The sequence below is a fragment of the Lepidothrix coronata genome, unplaced genomic scaffold, assembly GCF_001604755.1.
Source record: "Lepidothrix coronata isolate B3197 unplaced genomic scaffold, Lepidothrix_coronata-1.0 Scaffold242, whole genome shotgun sequence".
NCBI lineage: Eukaryota > Metazoa > Chordata > Aves > Passeriformes > Pipridae > Lepidothrix > Lepidothrix coronata.
In genome coordinates, this window is record NW_016690422.1 from 143174 (window position 1) to 157668 (window position 14495).

At 52.5% G+C, this 14495-nt stretch overlaps 1 protein-coding gene across 1 annotated transcript in view; it reads left to right on the forward strand.

Annotated features, from left to right (window-relative positions):
• LOC108507160 (heparan sulfate glucosamine 3-O-sulfotransferase 3A1-like) overlaps positions 1-14202 on the forward strand; it is a 33626-nt gene extending 19424 nt beyond the window's left edge. The window contains exon 2 of the mRNA XM_017834859.1: positions 13526-14202. Coding sequence (XP_017690348.1) covers positions 13526-14144 — 619 coding nt within the window. The 3' untranslated portion in view covers positions 14145-14202. The remainder of the gene's footprint in view (positions 1-13525) is intronic.
• The last annotated feature ends 293 nt before the right edge of the window (positions 14203-14495 follow it).

The following is a 14495-nucleotide window of genomic DNA, read 5'->3' on the forward strand; positions in this document are numbered from 1 at the left end:
CCCTTCCCAAACCTTCCCGAACCTTCCCTTCCCTTCCCTTCCCTTCCCAAACCTTCCCTTCCCAAACCTTCCCTTCCCAAACCTTCCCTTCCCAAACCTTCCCAAACCTTCCCTAACCTTCCCAAACCTTCCCTTCCCAAACCTTCCCTTCTTTTTTCTTTTCATCTTATTCTTTCTTTCTATCTCCTCTTTCTTTCTCTCTTCTACTTTTTCTGTCTGTCTGTCTTGTCTTTCCACCTTCCTGAGACCTCAGCAAATTCCAGGAAGGCATCAGTTGTCTTTAACACCCAAAGGAAAAATCGAAGGGAAGGGTTCAATTACTCGCATGAAAAATGAGTTTCCTAACCGAGGTCTATCCATTTGCTAGTTGTGCTTGTTTTAAAACTGAATTATAGAGACTGCACATTTTTCTGGAGACAAATGCATTAATTTTTCTCAAAACAGACAAGAGAGAAGCAGGGGGAAAATAAGATAATAAGAATTTCCACAGTGATTTATATGCCTTTGTGAAAAATAATGGGGGCAGACGGCAGCGCGCTCCGGCAGCCCGGGGGGAAGGGGCAGGGGGGTGGCAGGGATGACTGCAAGGAAAACTGCCAGAAGTCCAAGTATGATTGTTGGTTTTAGATGATATAAGATCACTTTATGTCTCTGACTGGCTTGAAAAATCTCCCTTTCCCTCTCTCTCTGTACACACATAAAATATATACCATATGATGCACTTAAAATCAGCGCAGGCTACAGTGTTTATACAGGAAAGGATTGTGTTTCTGGCCGACCTCTCCCCAGCCCTCCTTCTTCTGCTGAAGGATAAACTGGGACCTTTAGAAAACAAAGTGGTGGCTGCAATTTTTAACAGATTTGCTCTTGCTTATATTGACACAGGGCAGGCGAGCCCTTCCCCTGGGCCGTGGGCAGACACCGGGGGGGGGGGCGAGTTGATTTTGATTTTTTTTTTTTTTATCTGTTCACTTCGGTTTGATTTATATGCTAAAAGAGATATTTTTATTATAGTGCCTAGTAAATTGGGTTTCTTTATTGCTCATGAGAGCCGTTTTCCAAAATTGGACTATTTATATAGTACGCTGATTGCAATGTATTTCCGATCTTGATGTCTGACTGGAGGGAATAAAAAAAGAAAACTACACTAAATCGTATTTTTAAAAAAAAAATAAATAAATAAAACTGCAACCCTTTTTGAAATGGGATGATATGGGTAACTTTTTCTTGAGATGATGATGTGGCACTCAGCAGCTCCCAGGAAATCGTGTTGGTTTAGCAACTAAAGGCTTTTGGTGGGAACTGGAGGCTCTGGGAGGTTTTGAGGCGGTTTTGAGGTTTGCCCATTGTTGTAATCCACGGGAAATGTGTCCAGGAGGCCAAAGGCCGCCGGAGCTGTGGTACCTACACTGATGTTTCTCTCCAATTATTTATAGGAATGATTCAGTGAATTTATTCCCCGTTGGTTTCCCAGCAGAAAATCCTGCGGCGCTCGGGCGGATGTGGGAGCGCAGGGAGGCTGGAAGTGCTGCTGTAAAGCAGAACCCAAATCTGTTGCAGGGCAGATGGTTAATTGTGTGGTTCAATTTATTTGCCTAATGCAAATCATGTCCCGTTTGCCTGTGGCGCCGGGGGAACCGGATTCCTGCTTGCTTTGCTGAAAGCCGAGATTTCACGGAATCTTCTGCAGCTCCCACGCGAAGCTGCCCTTTGTGGTCCCAGCAGAGGGTCACTCTGCATCACAGCCTCTCCAGGGATGGCACAGAGAGAGGCTGGGATGGGGATAAGCTGGGAATTCAACCTCCCACCTTCTTGTCTCCAGGCCTAAGAAAGTGCTACAGTGTGTGGCAGCATCCCCTTCTTCCATCCCCAAACGGGGCACTGGGGAGTGTCTGTGGGGCTGGACCCCCAATCCCCTCCAGCCTTGGGCCAGGAGGGTGTTTCGTGGGGATTTCCCAACTTCCCAAATGGGCCTAATTGAAGCCTAAAGAGATTTTTCACAGATTCATGGCTTTTCAAAGGAGAAATTTGCATATTAATAAGAAGCTGTTCAGACTGATTGGCTTAATGTGTTTGGGGTAAGTATAATTAAATGTCAAGGGAAATATATCATGAAGTAATGAAGCTGGAGTTAATTTATCAAAAAATAAAGAGGGAGACACTTCCAATAACAAACAGTTCTTTAACCTTCCTCTTTAAGATGATTTGCTTAGTCAGGGCTGAAATGTGTGGTCTTGGAGATCCTCGAGTGAGAGACACATGAGGTGGTTATTAGTTTGGGGGTGGAGGTTTTTCCGTGTTCTCCCCAGTACAAACCCCTCTGCCCTGGGATCCCAAGGCTGAGCCCATCAAGAGGGTTCACCTGGGTCCAGGTGGGGGAAGGTGCAGTCCTGGTCCCTCCAAAACCACCTGGGAGGGTGTCTGGGGGGATTTACCTGTGTAAGACTTCAGGAGTGCCCTTAGGAAGGAAGAATGAGGTTGAGGTTTAATTATATCAGATGCTGAGTCACTTGGACCTCATGTCCAGCCACACACAAACTGTCCTCTGCCTTCCCCCTCAAGCAGTGATTGACCCTGTGCATGGTGGGAGTGCAACAGGGAGCTCTTGACTTGCACTTGTGAGGGAGAAGGGCAGGGTGCAAGGATGGAAAAGGGTCATGTCTGTTGTTTCAGCTGGAAAATCCTCCTTTGGCATAATATGGCATAAAGGGGGAGTCAGCAGGTTGTAAAATAGCCATAGAATCACAGAATCACAGAATGATTTGGAAGGGACTTTAAAGATCATCTCATTCCACCCCCTGCCATGGGCAGGGACACCTTCTATAGCCCAGGTTGCTCCAAGCCCTGTCCAACCTGGCCTTGGATACTTACAGGGATCCAGGGGCAGTCACAGCTTCTCTGGGCAACCTGTGCCAGGGCCTCCCCACCCTCACAGCCAAGAATTTCTTCCCAATATCCCATCTAACTCTGCCCTTTATCAGTCAGAAGCCATTCCCCCTTGTCCCGTCACTCCAGGCTATTGTCTAAAGTCCCTCTCCTGCTTTCTTGGATCACTGGAAGGGGCTATAACATCTCCCCAGAGCCTTCTCCTCTCCAGGCTGAACACCCCCAGCTCTCCCAGCCTGGATCCAGAGCAGAGAGGCTCCAGCCCTCGGAGAATCTTTGTGGTCTCCTCTGGACTCCCTCCATCAGCTCCACATCCTTGTTATGTTGGGGGACCCAGACTTTGCCTCAGTACTGCAGGTGGGATCTCACCAGAGCAGAGGGGCAAAATTCCCTCTCTCACCCCACACTGTGGGAATGCAGTCCAGGACGTGGATGTTTCCTGGGCTGCAGACTCACATTGCTGAGCCATGTCCAGCCTCTCATCCCCCAGTAATAGAGGCATCTGTGGAAGAGAACAGGAGTGTCTATTTTCATTTAGAGGGACCACAGTTACAATAAAGCAGCGCCCAAAAGCCAACAGAACCAGCCACCAGAAGCCTGAATTTACCCAAGCAAATCCAACTGGGAAATGAAGAATCACTTTTCATTTGGGAACCACGTTGGAAATATGAGGAAATCACTGTGGGCCTGATTTGCTCCCATGTGAGAATCAGCTGGTGCTGCAGGGACTTGGCAAACAACTCGTGCCTTCCACCTGGAGCTCCAACCCCTGCTGGGTTAAGCTGTCACTGTGGGAGTGGGGCTGGAGAGGCTGGATGAGTGCAGGTCCAGGTCCAGGTCCAGGTCTGACGGGGACAGGCAGGGTTTGTGCTCCCCAGTGCATGGCAAACCCCAAACCAGTCCCCAAAGCTGCTGGGAATGCCATAAGAGGAGCTCTAAGGCTGGATTAAAGAGCAGGTGATGGGGAACCACTGCAAGACAGTGGCAGAGGTGGCTGATGAGCCCATTCCCAACCCAACAGAGAGAACTCCTTTAGAAGCTGCCCAGTGGTGTCTCCATTCCCATATAAAGGATGGAGGTGTGGTAAAAGGGGGCTGTGGCTGAGGGCTCCAGAGCTCTTCATCTTCTCCTGGTAGGCACAGGGCTGGCATTTACCAGGAGATTTAGCCACTGGAGAGAAAACAACTACAAAACTCCCCTTTTCCAAAGCCCAGCTGGTCAGCTTGGAGGAGGTGGTGGTGCCACCTGAGATTGCCTCAGCTCCGATGAGTTCCTTGTTCCAGCAGAGAAAATCAATGACTTGCACAGCTAATGGCATCTGGGGGGTTCTGCCTGTCGATAGCACTTAGCCACTGGTGGTCTCCAGGAGACGCCCAGATGTGTTTCCCAGCACAGAGGATTTTTGGGAGCCTCTCAGTACGTTTCCCTCTCCCAGACGGGTCACGGGATGCTGGGACAGCAGGATCACCTCCCAGCACAAGGAGCCAGGAGACACCCGCCCGAGCACGGGGCTCCCTGCTTACCTGCTGCCCTCAGAGCTTGAGCTCTGCCTATCAATAATTAATCAGAGCAATTAGGCAGAGGGTTTGCGTGCTGTAATTAGCTCTGATCCCTGCAATCTCCCTCCCCGGGGGGGCAGCGAGGCAGGAGCTGAGCACCGACAGCACAGTGGGGGCGCAGGGCTGTCGAGCAGAGCCCCCCGTGCAGCCCCTCTTTGCGTGCAAACACTCCCCTGCCCTTCGCAGCCCTCCCGGTCCATCGCTCCGGGGCCGGGGAAGCCAACGTGAAGTCACGCGTGTGCCCGGTCCCACGGGGGTCTCCTGGGGGCAGATGAACCCCTTATCCTGGGGAGGCTGCCGCTTCCTGCTCAGCTGACCTGCCCTTGGCCCAGGATTGTTCCTGCTCTTCCTGACCGAGGTCACAGCCCGAGATCCAGGAAGAATCTCCACCTCCGGAGTTATCAGTGACGCTCCGTGCAAACAAGCTGTTTGCTCCGCGGCGCTCCTTTGATGGGTTTCTCAGCTCCTTTGGAAGGGGAAAGGCTTCCTGGCTGTGACCTCGGGAGGGGGTGACACTGGATGTTACCCCCCCCAGATGCTGCACTGGGAGCTGAGTGCCCCAGCCTGTTTTGGAGGCAGGGAGATTCCTGAGGTGGTTAAACCCACCGGTGCAGGGAGTGGAGCTGCCCACGGTGCTCGGTGTGCAATGGGGAGGGTCTGCTGAGGACCCCCCAGAGCCTGGCTCAGCCCATGTGATGGGCACAGCGTGGGTGCCTGGATGGGCACAGCTGCCTGCCCTGTCCCTGTGTCACCCCTGCGGGTTTGGGGCTGGGACCACTGGCCACGGTCACTGCTGGGGGGTTGGATGGGGACAAGAACACCTGGGGGACTCTGTGGGCTGCAGTTTAGGCAGAGGTTTGCACCTGTGTTAGGCTGTCAGCCAGCCCTAAACTTCAGAGGGAGCTTAACTGGAAGGAGTGGAGGGAGGGACGGGAAAGCAGCTCTGCTGATAAGATGCTGCTTGACAGATACAGCGTGGAAACAGATGCTGCTGGCTGCAGATGTAATGAGATACATAAATACCAGGCCTTGCTCAAATAAACTCCAGCATCCGCCGTAAGGACGAGCTGGGGAGCTCCTGAGGCTGCTCCTGAGTGCCAGCAGGAAGAACAGAGAGGGCACATTTGGGAGCTGGGGGCAGGAGAGGCCCTGCCTCTTCCAGAGTGCTGTATTTGGGAAGGTGGCATGTCAGTGGTGTGCCACGTTTGTCCCCAGCAGCGATGGCTGTGTCCAGGGCTGTGCCTGCAGCCCCCAGCAGTGACTGTCCTTGCAGCCTGGGCTCTGGTACAGGGGGAGGTGCCCACACTCAGGTCTGCCACCAGGTCTGGTTTTTGGGCTGCTTTGTTGAGTTCCTAAAAGTGGTGATACTTCTCATGTGCTCTGAAAACTGCTCTTTTCATCCCAGCACATCCCAATCCAGTGAGGGCCTGTTTTCACAGAATCCCAGAATGGTTTGGGTCAGAAGGGACCTTAAAGCTCATCTCATTGGAACCCCCTATCAAAGGCAGGGACACCTTCCACTATCCCAGGTTGCTCCAAGCCCCATCTAGCCTGGCCTCAGGGTTGAGGCAGCCACAGCTTCTCTGGGCAACCTGTGCCACGGCCTCACCACCCTTACAGGGAAGACTTTCTTCCTAATAATCAGTCCAAACCTACTCTCTTCATATTTCATGTTTGCTTTAATTTTTTCAACCCCTCTGGATTATTGGAGATGATGAAAAACCTGTGTGCTGGGAGGGACCTCGCTGTGCTGGGCACAGGGATCATGCCACGGTGCCAGGAGGCTCCTCAGCACATCCTGGGGAAGCAAATAACCCAGGGATCGTTCCCTGCTTGTGGAAATGAAGCAGTTCTCCCAGACACCTTTCCAACCATGGCCAAGGGAACAAGGCCACGTTTATCCCAGCAGGTGATGTGCTCACCCTGCACAGTTTGCACTGGTTCTGTGGGGGCAGAAGGGCAGAGCCAGAGGAAGTCCCAAGGTCCCTGACTCTACTGCAGTTGTTTTGTGAGGGTGCAGTGTCCTCCAGGAAATGATGATTGTGTTGTACTGAGATTTCCCTGAGTATTATCTTTACCCAGTTAAAAGGATGGGTAGGGGTAGGAGACACCCACGGTCTTCACTGTCCTCTCCCAAGTCTATTCCTGTCCTCTATTTTGCTCCAAGCTCAGCCTAATCCATCCTCATTAAAACCAATGGCAAGGGTGTCCTTTTGCTATTAATACCAGTTGGTTTTGATTTTACATCCAGCAACACGAGTGATTTTCTTTTTTTCCTTGAAGACCTCTCTGATCCTTTACCCCTTTCCTTTCAGCTTCCTCACAGCTTTTCTTGGAGGGTTTGTTTTCTTTTTTTTCATTTTTCTCCACTTCCTGAAATGCTTCTTTCCATGTATTGATTTCACCTGAGATCTAAAGGAAGACAGAGCAGGAGGCTCAACCAACTCTGATGTACCCTCACAGCTCATCAAAGCAAATTTAGAGCCTTGCTAGAGCTGCCAGGGCAGCACAGCCCCTGGGCTGAGCCACTGGTCTCATGGGAGGGAGGGATTCATCTCTTTAGGCAGTGTTTTTTTTTAATTTATCTATACAGACTCGCTCCTGGTTACATCAAGTTATCACTCTTGCCAGAGCATCTTTCTTTTCAATCATCTCCTGTACATGCTGTAATGGTACTTCTGGGAGTGTGGGCTGCAGGGGGAGGGAAGGGAAGCGCCTGTGAGAGCAAGTTTGGGGTTTTTTATAAATTTCTGTTGCAGAGTCACTACTTAAAAATGCTCTGAAAGAAAAAGAGAAATGCTGGGGGGAGGAGAAGACAACCTGCTGGTGGCTGCAGTGGCCCAGGGAGGGGTGCACAGCACCCTGGGGGCGTGAGGCTGCACCGAGCCACAGTGCTGGCTGTGCCTCAGTTTCCCCAACCTCCTTGTTCCACAGCTTCATGCTGGAGAGGGCTCCATGTTTCCCCTAGGATTGCCAGCTGTGTCACCTGCCCATCACTTGGTGTCTGGCTCCTTCCTGGGGACAGAAATTCCGGCAGTGTTTCTGTAGAGAAGTGAGACGTGAAATAAACCCCCTCAGACAGCTGATTTTCCCTCTCTGCTCTGCTTCTCCAGCTCTGCCCAGAGGGTCCAGTCCTCCCTGTGAGCATGTGTTGCATCTCTGGGAGCAGATTTGGCCCTTCCTTGCCAGAAAGGCTCTTCTGTGGGATCCAAGGTCCCACAGCTGATTGCAGAGCTGTCGGGCTCTTTCGGAAAGAGCAACAGTTCTTTGATACGGTTTTTCCTGCAATGACCTCTTCAGTGGCACTTCCCTAAAAACAGCACTTGCCACCACGAGAGACTTCCTTTCCCACCGTTGCTACGGGCTGGGGAGCTCCAAGTCCCAGCTAAACCCTGGACTTTGCCTTGGGAGCAAAACCAAACTGCAGCAAACCAGCTGAGCAGGGAAAAAGTAGCAGGGGGCAGATTTTTCCTTCGCAGTTTGCCCTAAGTTTGTTGTCCCATTCATTGACAACTACACAGGGAGGCTCCTGAGATGTTCTAAAACCTGCCCAGGGGTTTTCCTTCCCCACCCTTTCTTTGTGTGTATCCCACTGCTTGGACCAGTAGCTCAGGCTACTGGCAAAGATGGAAAAAGCACCTTGAGGCTGGATCAAAGTGCCCCAGGCTGGCTAGGGAAGGTGTCTTGGGGTGTAGGGTAGGGGTCAGCAGTGTCCTCCTGCTTCTACTGTGTCTCCTAACCCCACAGCACCCCCCAGGCTGTGTAATGGGAAGATCCTGATAGGCCAAGTCACCAGCACCTTTGGGAAAGCCCAGGGCTGTGTAAACAGACTCTGCAGAGTTCTGGCTTCGTGTTTCTGCTTCATTCCCATCCTTTATCCTGTGGATAGTTCCTGTCCCATGTGCCCTTTGAGGGTTGAGGCCAGAGCAGCAGGAACACGGCCAAAGATAAGGGTAAATATCAGTGTGGGGAGAAGGGGCTCGGCCACAGCAGCTCCTCCTTCGCTGCTGCTGCAGGTGGGTGGGTGGGGAGAGCACTCAGGTGGCCCAGCAGCATTGCTGGAGGGGTCCAGGGACACAGGCATTGTCCTTGAGCTGCCACTGCCAGGCACATGCCCCAGCTGTGGAGTTTTCTGCATCTCAGGACTCGGTGGTGGTTTTGCCCTTCAGGCTGTACCTGTGCTGTGTTGCTTGCAGACCCCTCTGCTCACCTGTCCCGCACCCAGTGACCTGTGACTGCCCCGGGGACAGCAGAGGCTGTCAGGGTGAGCGTGTGCCACCCCCAGCTTGCTGCTGCTGGGACCAGGACGTCAGCATTTGATGATCTTTCTCCCTCACTGCTCATTCCCCCTGAGCTGTTCCCTGCTCTGGCACTGAGGAGCTGCCCTGCTGCAGGATGCAGATCCCAGTGCTGGTCCAGACCCATTCCCTGCATCCTCCTCCTCCCCAGTGACACTGTAATTGCCATTTCAGGCAGTGCACAGACTCAGCTGAGCTCAAGGCAGACCTGGCCATGCACTCAGATGCAGGAGGGTGTGCAAGACCCTTTGATGCAGGGCAGTGCTGACCCTGTCATCACAGGGTAGGGAGATGACACCATCATTCCTCTCTATGGCATCAGGCTTGGCACACCTCCCTCTGGAAGATCCTTTCAGTCCATCCAGCCTGGATACCCAGGCTCTGGCAGTCTGATTGTTTTTAAAGAGTCATACAAGGACTGCCAGGGAGAAGGAACTCACCTTCTGGGGTTAAGAGGAGATGAATCCTGCGCTTAGCACGTGGTTGGGGCAGGTTTTACTGGAGCCCAGAGAGCCCATGGGGCTGACCTGTAATCACAGCAGCTTTATTTATTGCTCTGGGTTGCAGTGGCATCAGGCCTGGTGAGGAGCTGCCCTTATCTACTGACGTCAGCCTCCCTTGGAGAGAGATCTGGGCTAGATTTATGTGGGAAAGGTTTGCAGCAAGTCCATCCACAGCTGGTCTTCGTGCCTTGCCTGCTGCCAAGGAGCCCAGGAGGTCCTGAGCAGGACAGGGCTCGGTCCAGCTGGGAGCAAAGCAGCAGATGGACTTCAAACAGCAAACTCACGTCGGGTTTTCTGAATCCAGTGACCAAAAGCTGCTCCGACCTCTGTGGGAAACAGCAGCCCAGGGCTGCTCCTCCTGCATGAAACAGGCTGTTCCCTCCCAAAAATCCCATTTCTGGAACAACCAGTGCTTGTTTTCTTGCCAGTCACCAGCTTCTCCGGCTGCTTGGAGTTGACAGGACAGCAGCACAGGTCAGCTGAGGCAAACCAGCTGTTCTGACCCATTTCCCAGCCCCTGGTGGAGCCGAGGTGTGTTCCCAGCATGACCTGGTGGCAAACACCACCAACACCTATCATTGCTTCTGCTCCTCCAAGCTGAATTGCCAGAAACACAACCCTTGGGTGCTCAGTCTTGTGAGGAGGGAATCCCGTATCTTATTCTGGTTTTTTTGATGTGATTTCTTCCCTGGAGTTGTGCTCTTGATAAGAACAGAGACTCAAGATCAGAGGGCGTCTCTGTGGACTCTGATCTCTGGGGTGGGGGTTGAGCCAACACCCTGGGAAACTTGAGAGTCCAGCTTTTTAAAGGCTTCATTGTACAGTCCACAAAGAGCTACAAAAGCCATAATAAACATGGCACCAAAGGTCAGCTCCCACACCTGGAGTGCCTGAGGGTTGGAGCCAGTTACTGGGATGCCCCAGTGTGACCCCAGCACTAACATGCCCACGTTGAGGACTGGCAAACCAAGTGCATCAGGAGATCCCTGAGCAGCCCCATGTGCATCACTGGGACCTGTCACCCTAATCCTGGTGCTCAGCCCTTGCTCATCACCACCCCATCCTGATCCTCCAGGGCTGCTGACCCTATGGTTGTGCCTGTCTTGCTCTGGTCAGGGTCTGGAGGCTTTGCTGCAGCAGCAGCTCCCAGGGAAGGCAAATCCAAGCTGTTTCATGACTAAAATGAAGTCCTGCAAAGCCCACTGGGGTGAGAAAGGGGTCACAACCCCCCTCATGAGCTACCTCCAGGGTCTTTGGCCAGACACAGGATGAGCCATCTTGGACCTTGGACACCAGTGCTGGGAAGAAAGTGTGGACCTGGGGAAGGCCAGATATGAACACACATGCCTGGCTGAAATGCTCCCTTTGAGGAAAGTCTTCCTCCCCTATTAAGTAATTAAATAAAGCTCCGGGCTCTACTAAAATTAAAATAACAGAATCCATTTATTCTGGCAGGGCTCGCTGGTGGCTGCTCTTGCCAGAAACATTTTTGTGGTTCTTGTCTTTTCAAGTGGCTCTTTTGCAATAAAACCCAGATGCCATTAGTCCGAGGAGGCCTCCAGGCAACTGTTTATGTCCATGAAAGATGCCCTTTGTAATTAATTAATCTCCCCAGTGCTGTGGTAGCACATTCCCGGGGCTCCTGGTGTGTCCCTGCCTGCTGGCCCGGCAGTGGAGGTGTTTGTTCATTCCTGGGCACTGAGGGACACTTTGTGTTGCAGCTTTGCCATGGAAGGGGTTAATCTGCTCCTTGGGAAGGCACAGCTGAGATTTCAACACTCACCAGAACACAAACAGAGGTCAGTGCCATCCTGCTGCCCTTGTCCTGCTGCTGGTTCAGTGGCTCCTGCTCTTGCTCAGGAGCAACTCTGAGTTGCAGGAGGCTCTTACAGGGGCAGGGACCAATGGGGACTAAGCTGGCAGGCAGTGGGGAGGGGGGTATGACCTGGTTCCTTTGCCCTTCCAAGGGTTCAGGTGCTTCCAGATGACTCAATCATTGCAGGGCATCACCACCACATCAGAGAAATGTGAGTTTGATGCATTTGGGGGGAAAAAGGTGATTCATAGAATGATTCATAAAATGGTTTGAGTCAGAAAGGACCTTAAAGATCATCTTGCTTCAACCCCCTGCCAGGGGCAGGGACACCTTCCACCAGACCAGATTGCTCCAAGCTCTGTCCAACCTGGCCTTGAACCAGGGATGAGGCATCCACAGCTTCTCAGGGCAACCTGAGGGCCTCCCCGCCCTCACAGGGGAGAATTCCTTCCTAATATCCAATCTAAACCTGTCTTCTTTCACTTTAAAGCCATCACTCCTTGTCCTATCTCTCCATGCCCTTGCCAAAAGTGAGGCTGCCCTGAGCAAAACCCCATCCAACCAGCTGCACCAGGCCAGAGCAAGGAGACTTCCAGCCCAGTGCCTCCTTCCAGATGGTGGCTGGTATCAGGTGTCCAGAGACAAGTGTATGAAGGCTGGGGATTGGAGGTCTCCTCCTGTTACCTCCTCCCAGTTGAGGGCAGTAGGGGCTGGGGGCTCCTCATGGCTCAAGTGGCTCAGGGCCTCCCACATTTCATTGCCACCACTTTATTTCAGCCACCATAAATTTGGCCAGTCTGTTTCTGAACCATTTATGCTTCTGGCCCTCTCAGCATCAAGTGATGGCAAATTCCACCGTAGAATTATGTGTCTGCTTGGCAAGGGCCACCTTTACTTCAGCAGCGATTCCCTTTATGTCTTCACAGCCTTCAGGACGTGTGAGAGCTCTCTCATACCCCTCAGCTCGTTTATTCTCCATCCTGAGTGGCCCAAATTCTTGGAGTTTCCCCTAAAGAGGAACCCTCAGCAAAGATCTGGCTTCTCTAGGACCATGGCTTTGCTCAGCCTCTGTGTAATATGGTTGCAAAGGGAATTGCTTTGGGGAAGGGTCATTCCTTGCTCTCTCATTTGTAACATAACAGCCCGGGGTTTGGTTGTTATTGGTGTTTTTAGCCATTGTTGGCTTTTCATTGTTGCTTTTTTGATAGATGAGTTTAATTTTGCTGGCATATTGCACAGGTTTGCAAAGCAGCTGTTGCTGCTGCAGGACGGAGCAGTTCATCACTGAGCACGGGTGTCACGGCCTCAGAGGGGTCAAAGCTGAGGGCTCAGGGCGTGGGGGGCTGCAGTTGCCATGAGAACTGCTGGTGGCATGGCAGTGAACCTCACTGGTGCTGCAGCCACCTCCCATCCATCTCCCATTCCCCCTGGGAAGGACGGGACCGTCGGAACATCAGCTGCGGAGAGGGAAACGCTGCTGAGAGCCCGGAAGGCAGGGTGGGTTCGTGTAACCAGCTGATGGTGGTGTGAATCACTGGTGTTTTGTAGATGCTGGTCCTGTCTGGGGGTGATACGCAGGGTGATGTGTGTGAGGGGATGGGATGTGGTGTGGCAGGCAAGGAGGAGCAAGGAGAGGAGCTGGGAGTGCCCAGGAGGAGCAGTCGGATGCTCATATGGCTCCTGCACCTTGCCTTGCTTAACATGGAGGGCCTCAGGTTACCCTGCTCCCAGATCCTGTGGTCCTTTAGCAAACCACACCCATTCCTGGGCCAGGAGGGCTCTGAAGTCTCACAGGGACATTGGAACAGGATGGACCCTGGCCTGAGCCCCAGGTCCCCTCCCACTCCCATCTAGGACAGCTTCCCGAAGCAGCCTGTGTGTAGGATGTCTTGGGGTGAAAGAAGGAAATTGCTGAGGTCAGGGAGCTGATGTTGCACATTTTTATGTGCTGCCACCTGGAAAATACCAAAAGATAAAGTCTTGCATCCGGGCCCTTGAAAATTCCTCTGTCCTGCAGGAAGGGAGTGTCGTTAGTCCAGAAATTCACTGTTATTCCAGGGAATTTAAGCCACTGTGCAGGAAAGCCCAGTGTGGGCAGGGAGGAATTTAAAGGGATAGGGCATTAGGATTGTGGGGATGTGCTGTATTCTCACAGTGCCATTGCAATGAGGGAGGTGGGATCCCATCAAGAGGGGAGGCCTTGAAGAGGCCAGATGAGTTCAGGTCTAATTCCAGGTAAATGGGTAGGTAAAGGAAGCAGGAAATCAGGAACAAGCTCAGATCTTTGCAGAATCAGACTATTGTGGGTCTCCTGAGAAGGAAAGAGCTGGGCTGGAGGTGTGAGGCACAGGACCATCCTGCCCTTGGTACCTGGGACACGCCCACAGCACTGCCCACACCCAGCTCCCCCACCCCACGCAGGGAGTTCTGGCACTAACATGTCCCTCTGTCCCCTTATCCCAGGGACCTGATGCCCAGGACGCTGGAGGGGCAGATCACCATGGAGAAGACCCCCAGCTACTTCGTCACCAAGGAGGCCCCAGCCCGCATCTCCTCCATGTCCAAGGGCACGAAGCTCATCGTGGTGGTGCGGGACCCCGTGACCAGAGCCATCTCGGACTACACCCAGACGCTCTCCAAGAAGCCCGACATCCCCACCTTTGAGAGCCTGACCTTCAAAAACAGGACTACGGGCCTGATCGACACCTCGTGGAGCGCCATCCAGATTGGCATCTACGCCAAGCACCTGGAGAACTGGCTCCTCTACTTCCCCATCGGGCAGATCCTCTTCGTCAGCGGGGAGAGGCTGATCAGCGACCCCGCGGGGGAGCTGGGCAGGGTCCAGGACTTTCTGGGCCTCAAGAGGATCATCACCGACAAACACTTCTACTTCAACAAAACCAAGGGGTTCCCGTGCCTGAAGAAGGCGGAAGGCAGCAGCAAACCCCACTGCCTGGGGAAGACCAAAGGCAGGACCCACCCCGACATCGACCAGGAGGTGGTGCAGAGGCTGCGGGACTTCTACCGGCCCTTCAACATGAAGTTCTACCAGATGACGGGGCAGGACTTTGGCTGGGACTGAGCCTGAAAAAAAAAATAATTTAAGAAAAGGAAAATATAATATAATATATATATTTTTTTTACGTATCAGTAGAGAGGGGCGAAATACAGAAAAAAAAATAATAGTTGTGCTGAAACATGATTTGCTCTGATTTGTTCTTTTTCTTTTATCGCTGCTTTGTCTTCTTGCTTCTCTCAGAGAAGAGGTGATGTGTCCACCCTCCACAAAAAGGAGGTTGTGAAGAGCAACCTGGTCCTGTCAACATCACCTGCAGCTTGGCTGCTTCCTTTCATGGGCCCAAGGTTTAGCACTCCCTCTGTAAAAGAAATGCAGGTGTAAAGTTCTTAGAAGTGAGAGGGTGCTTGGGGGAGC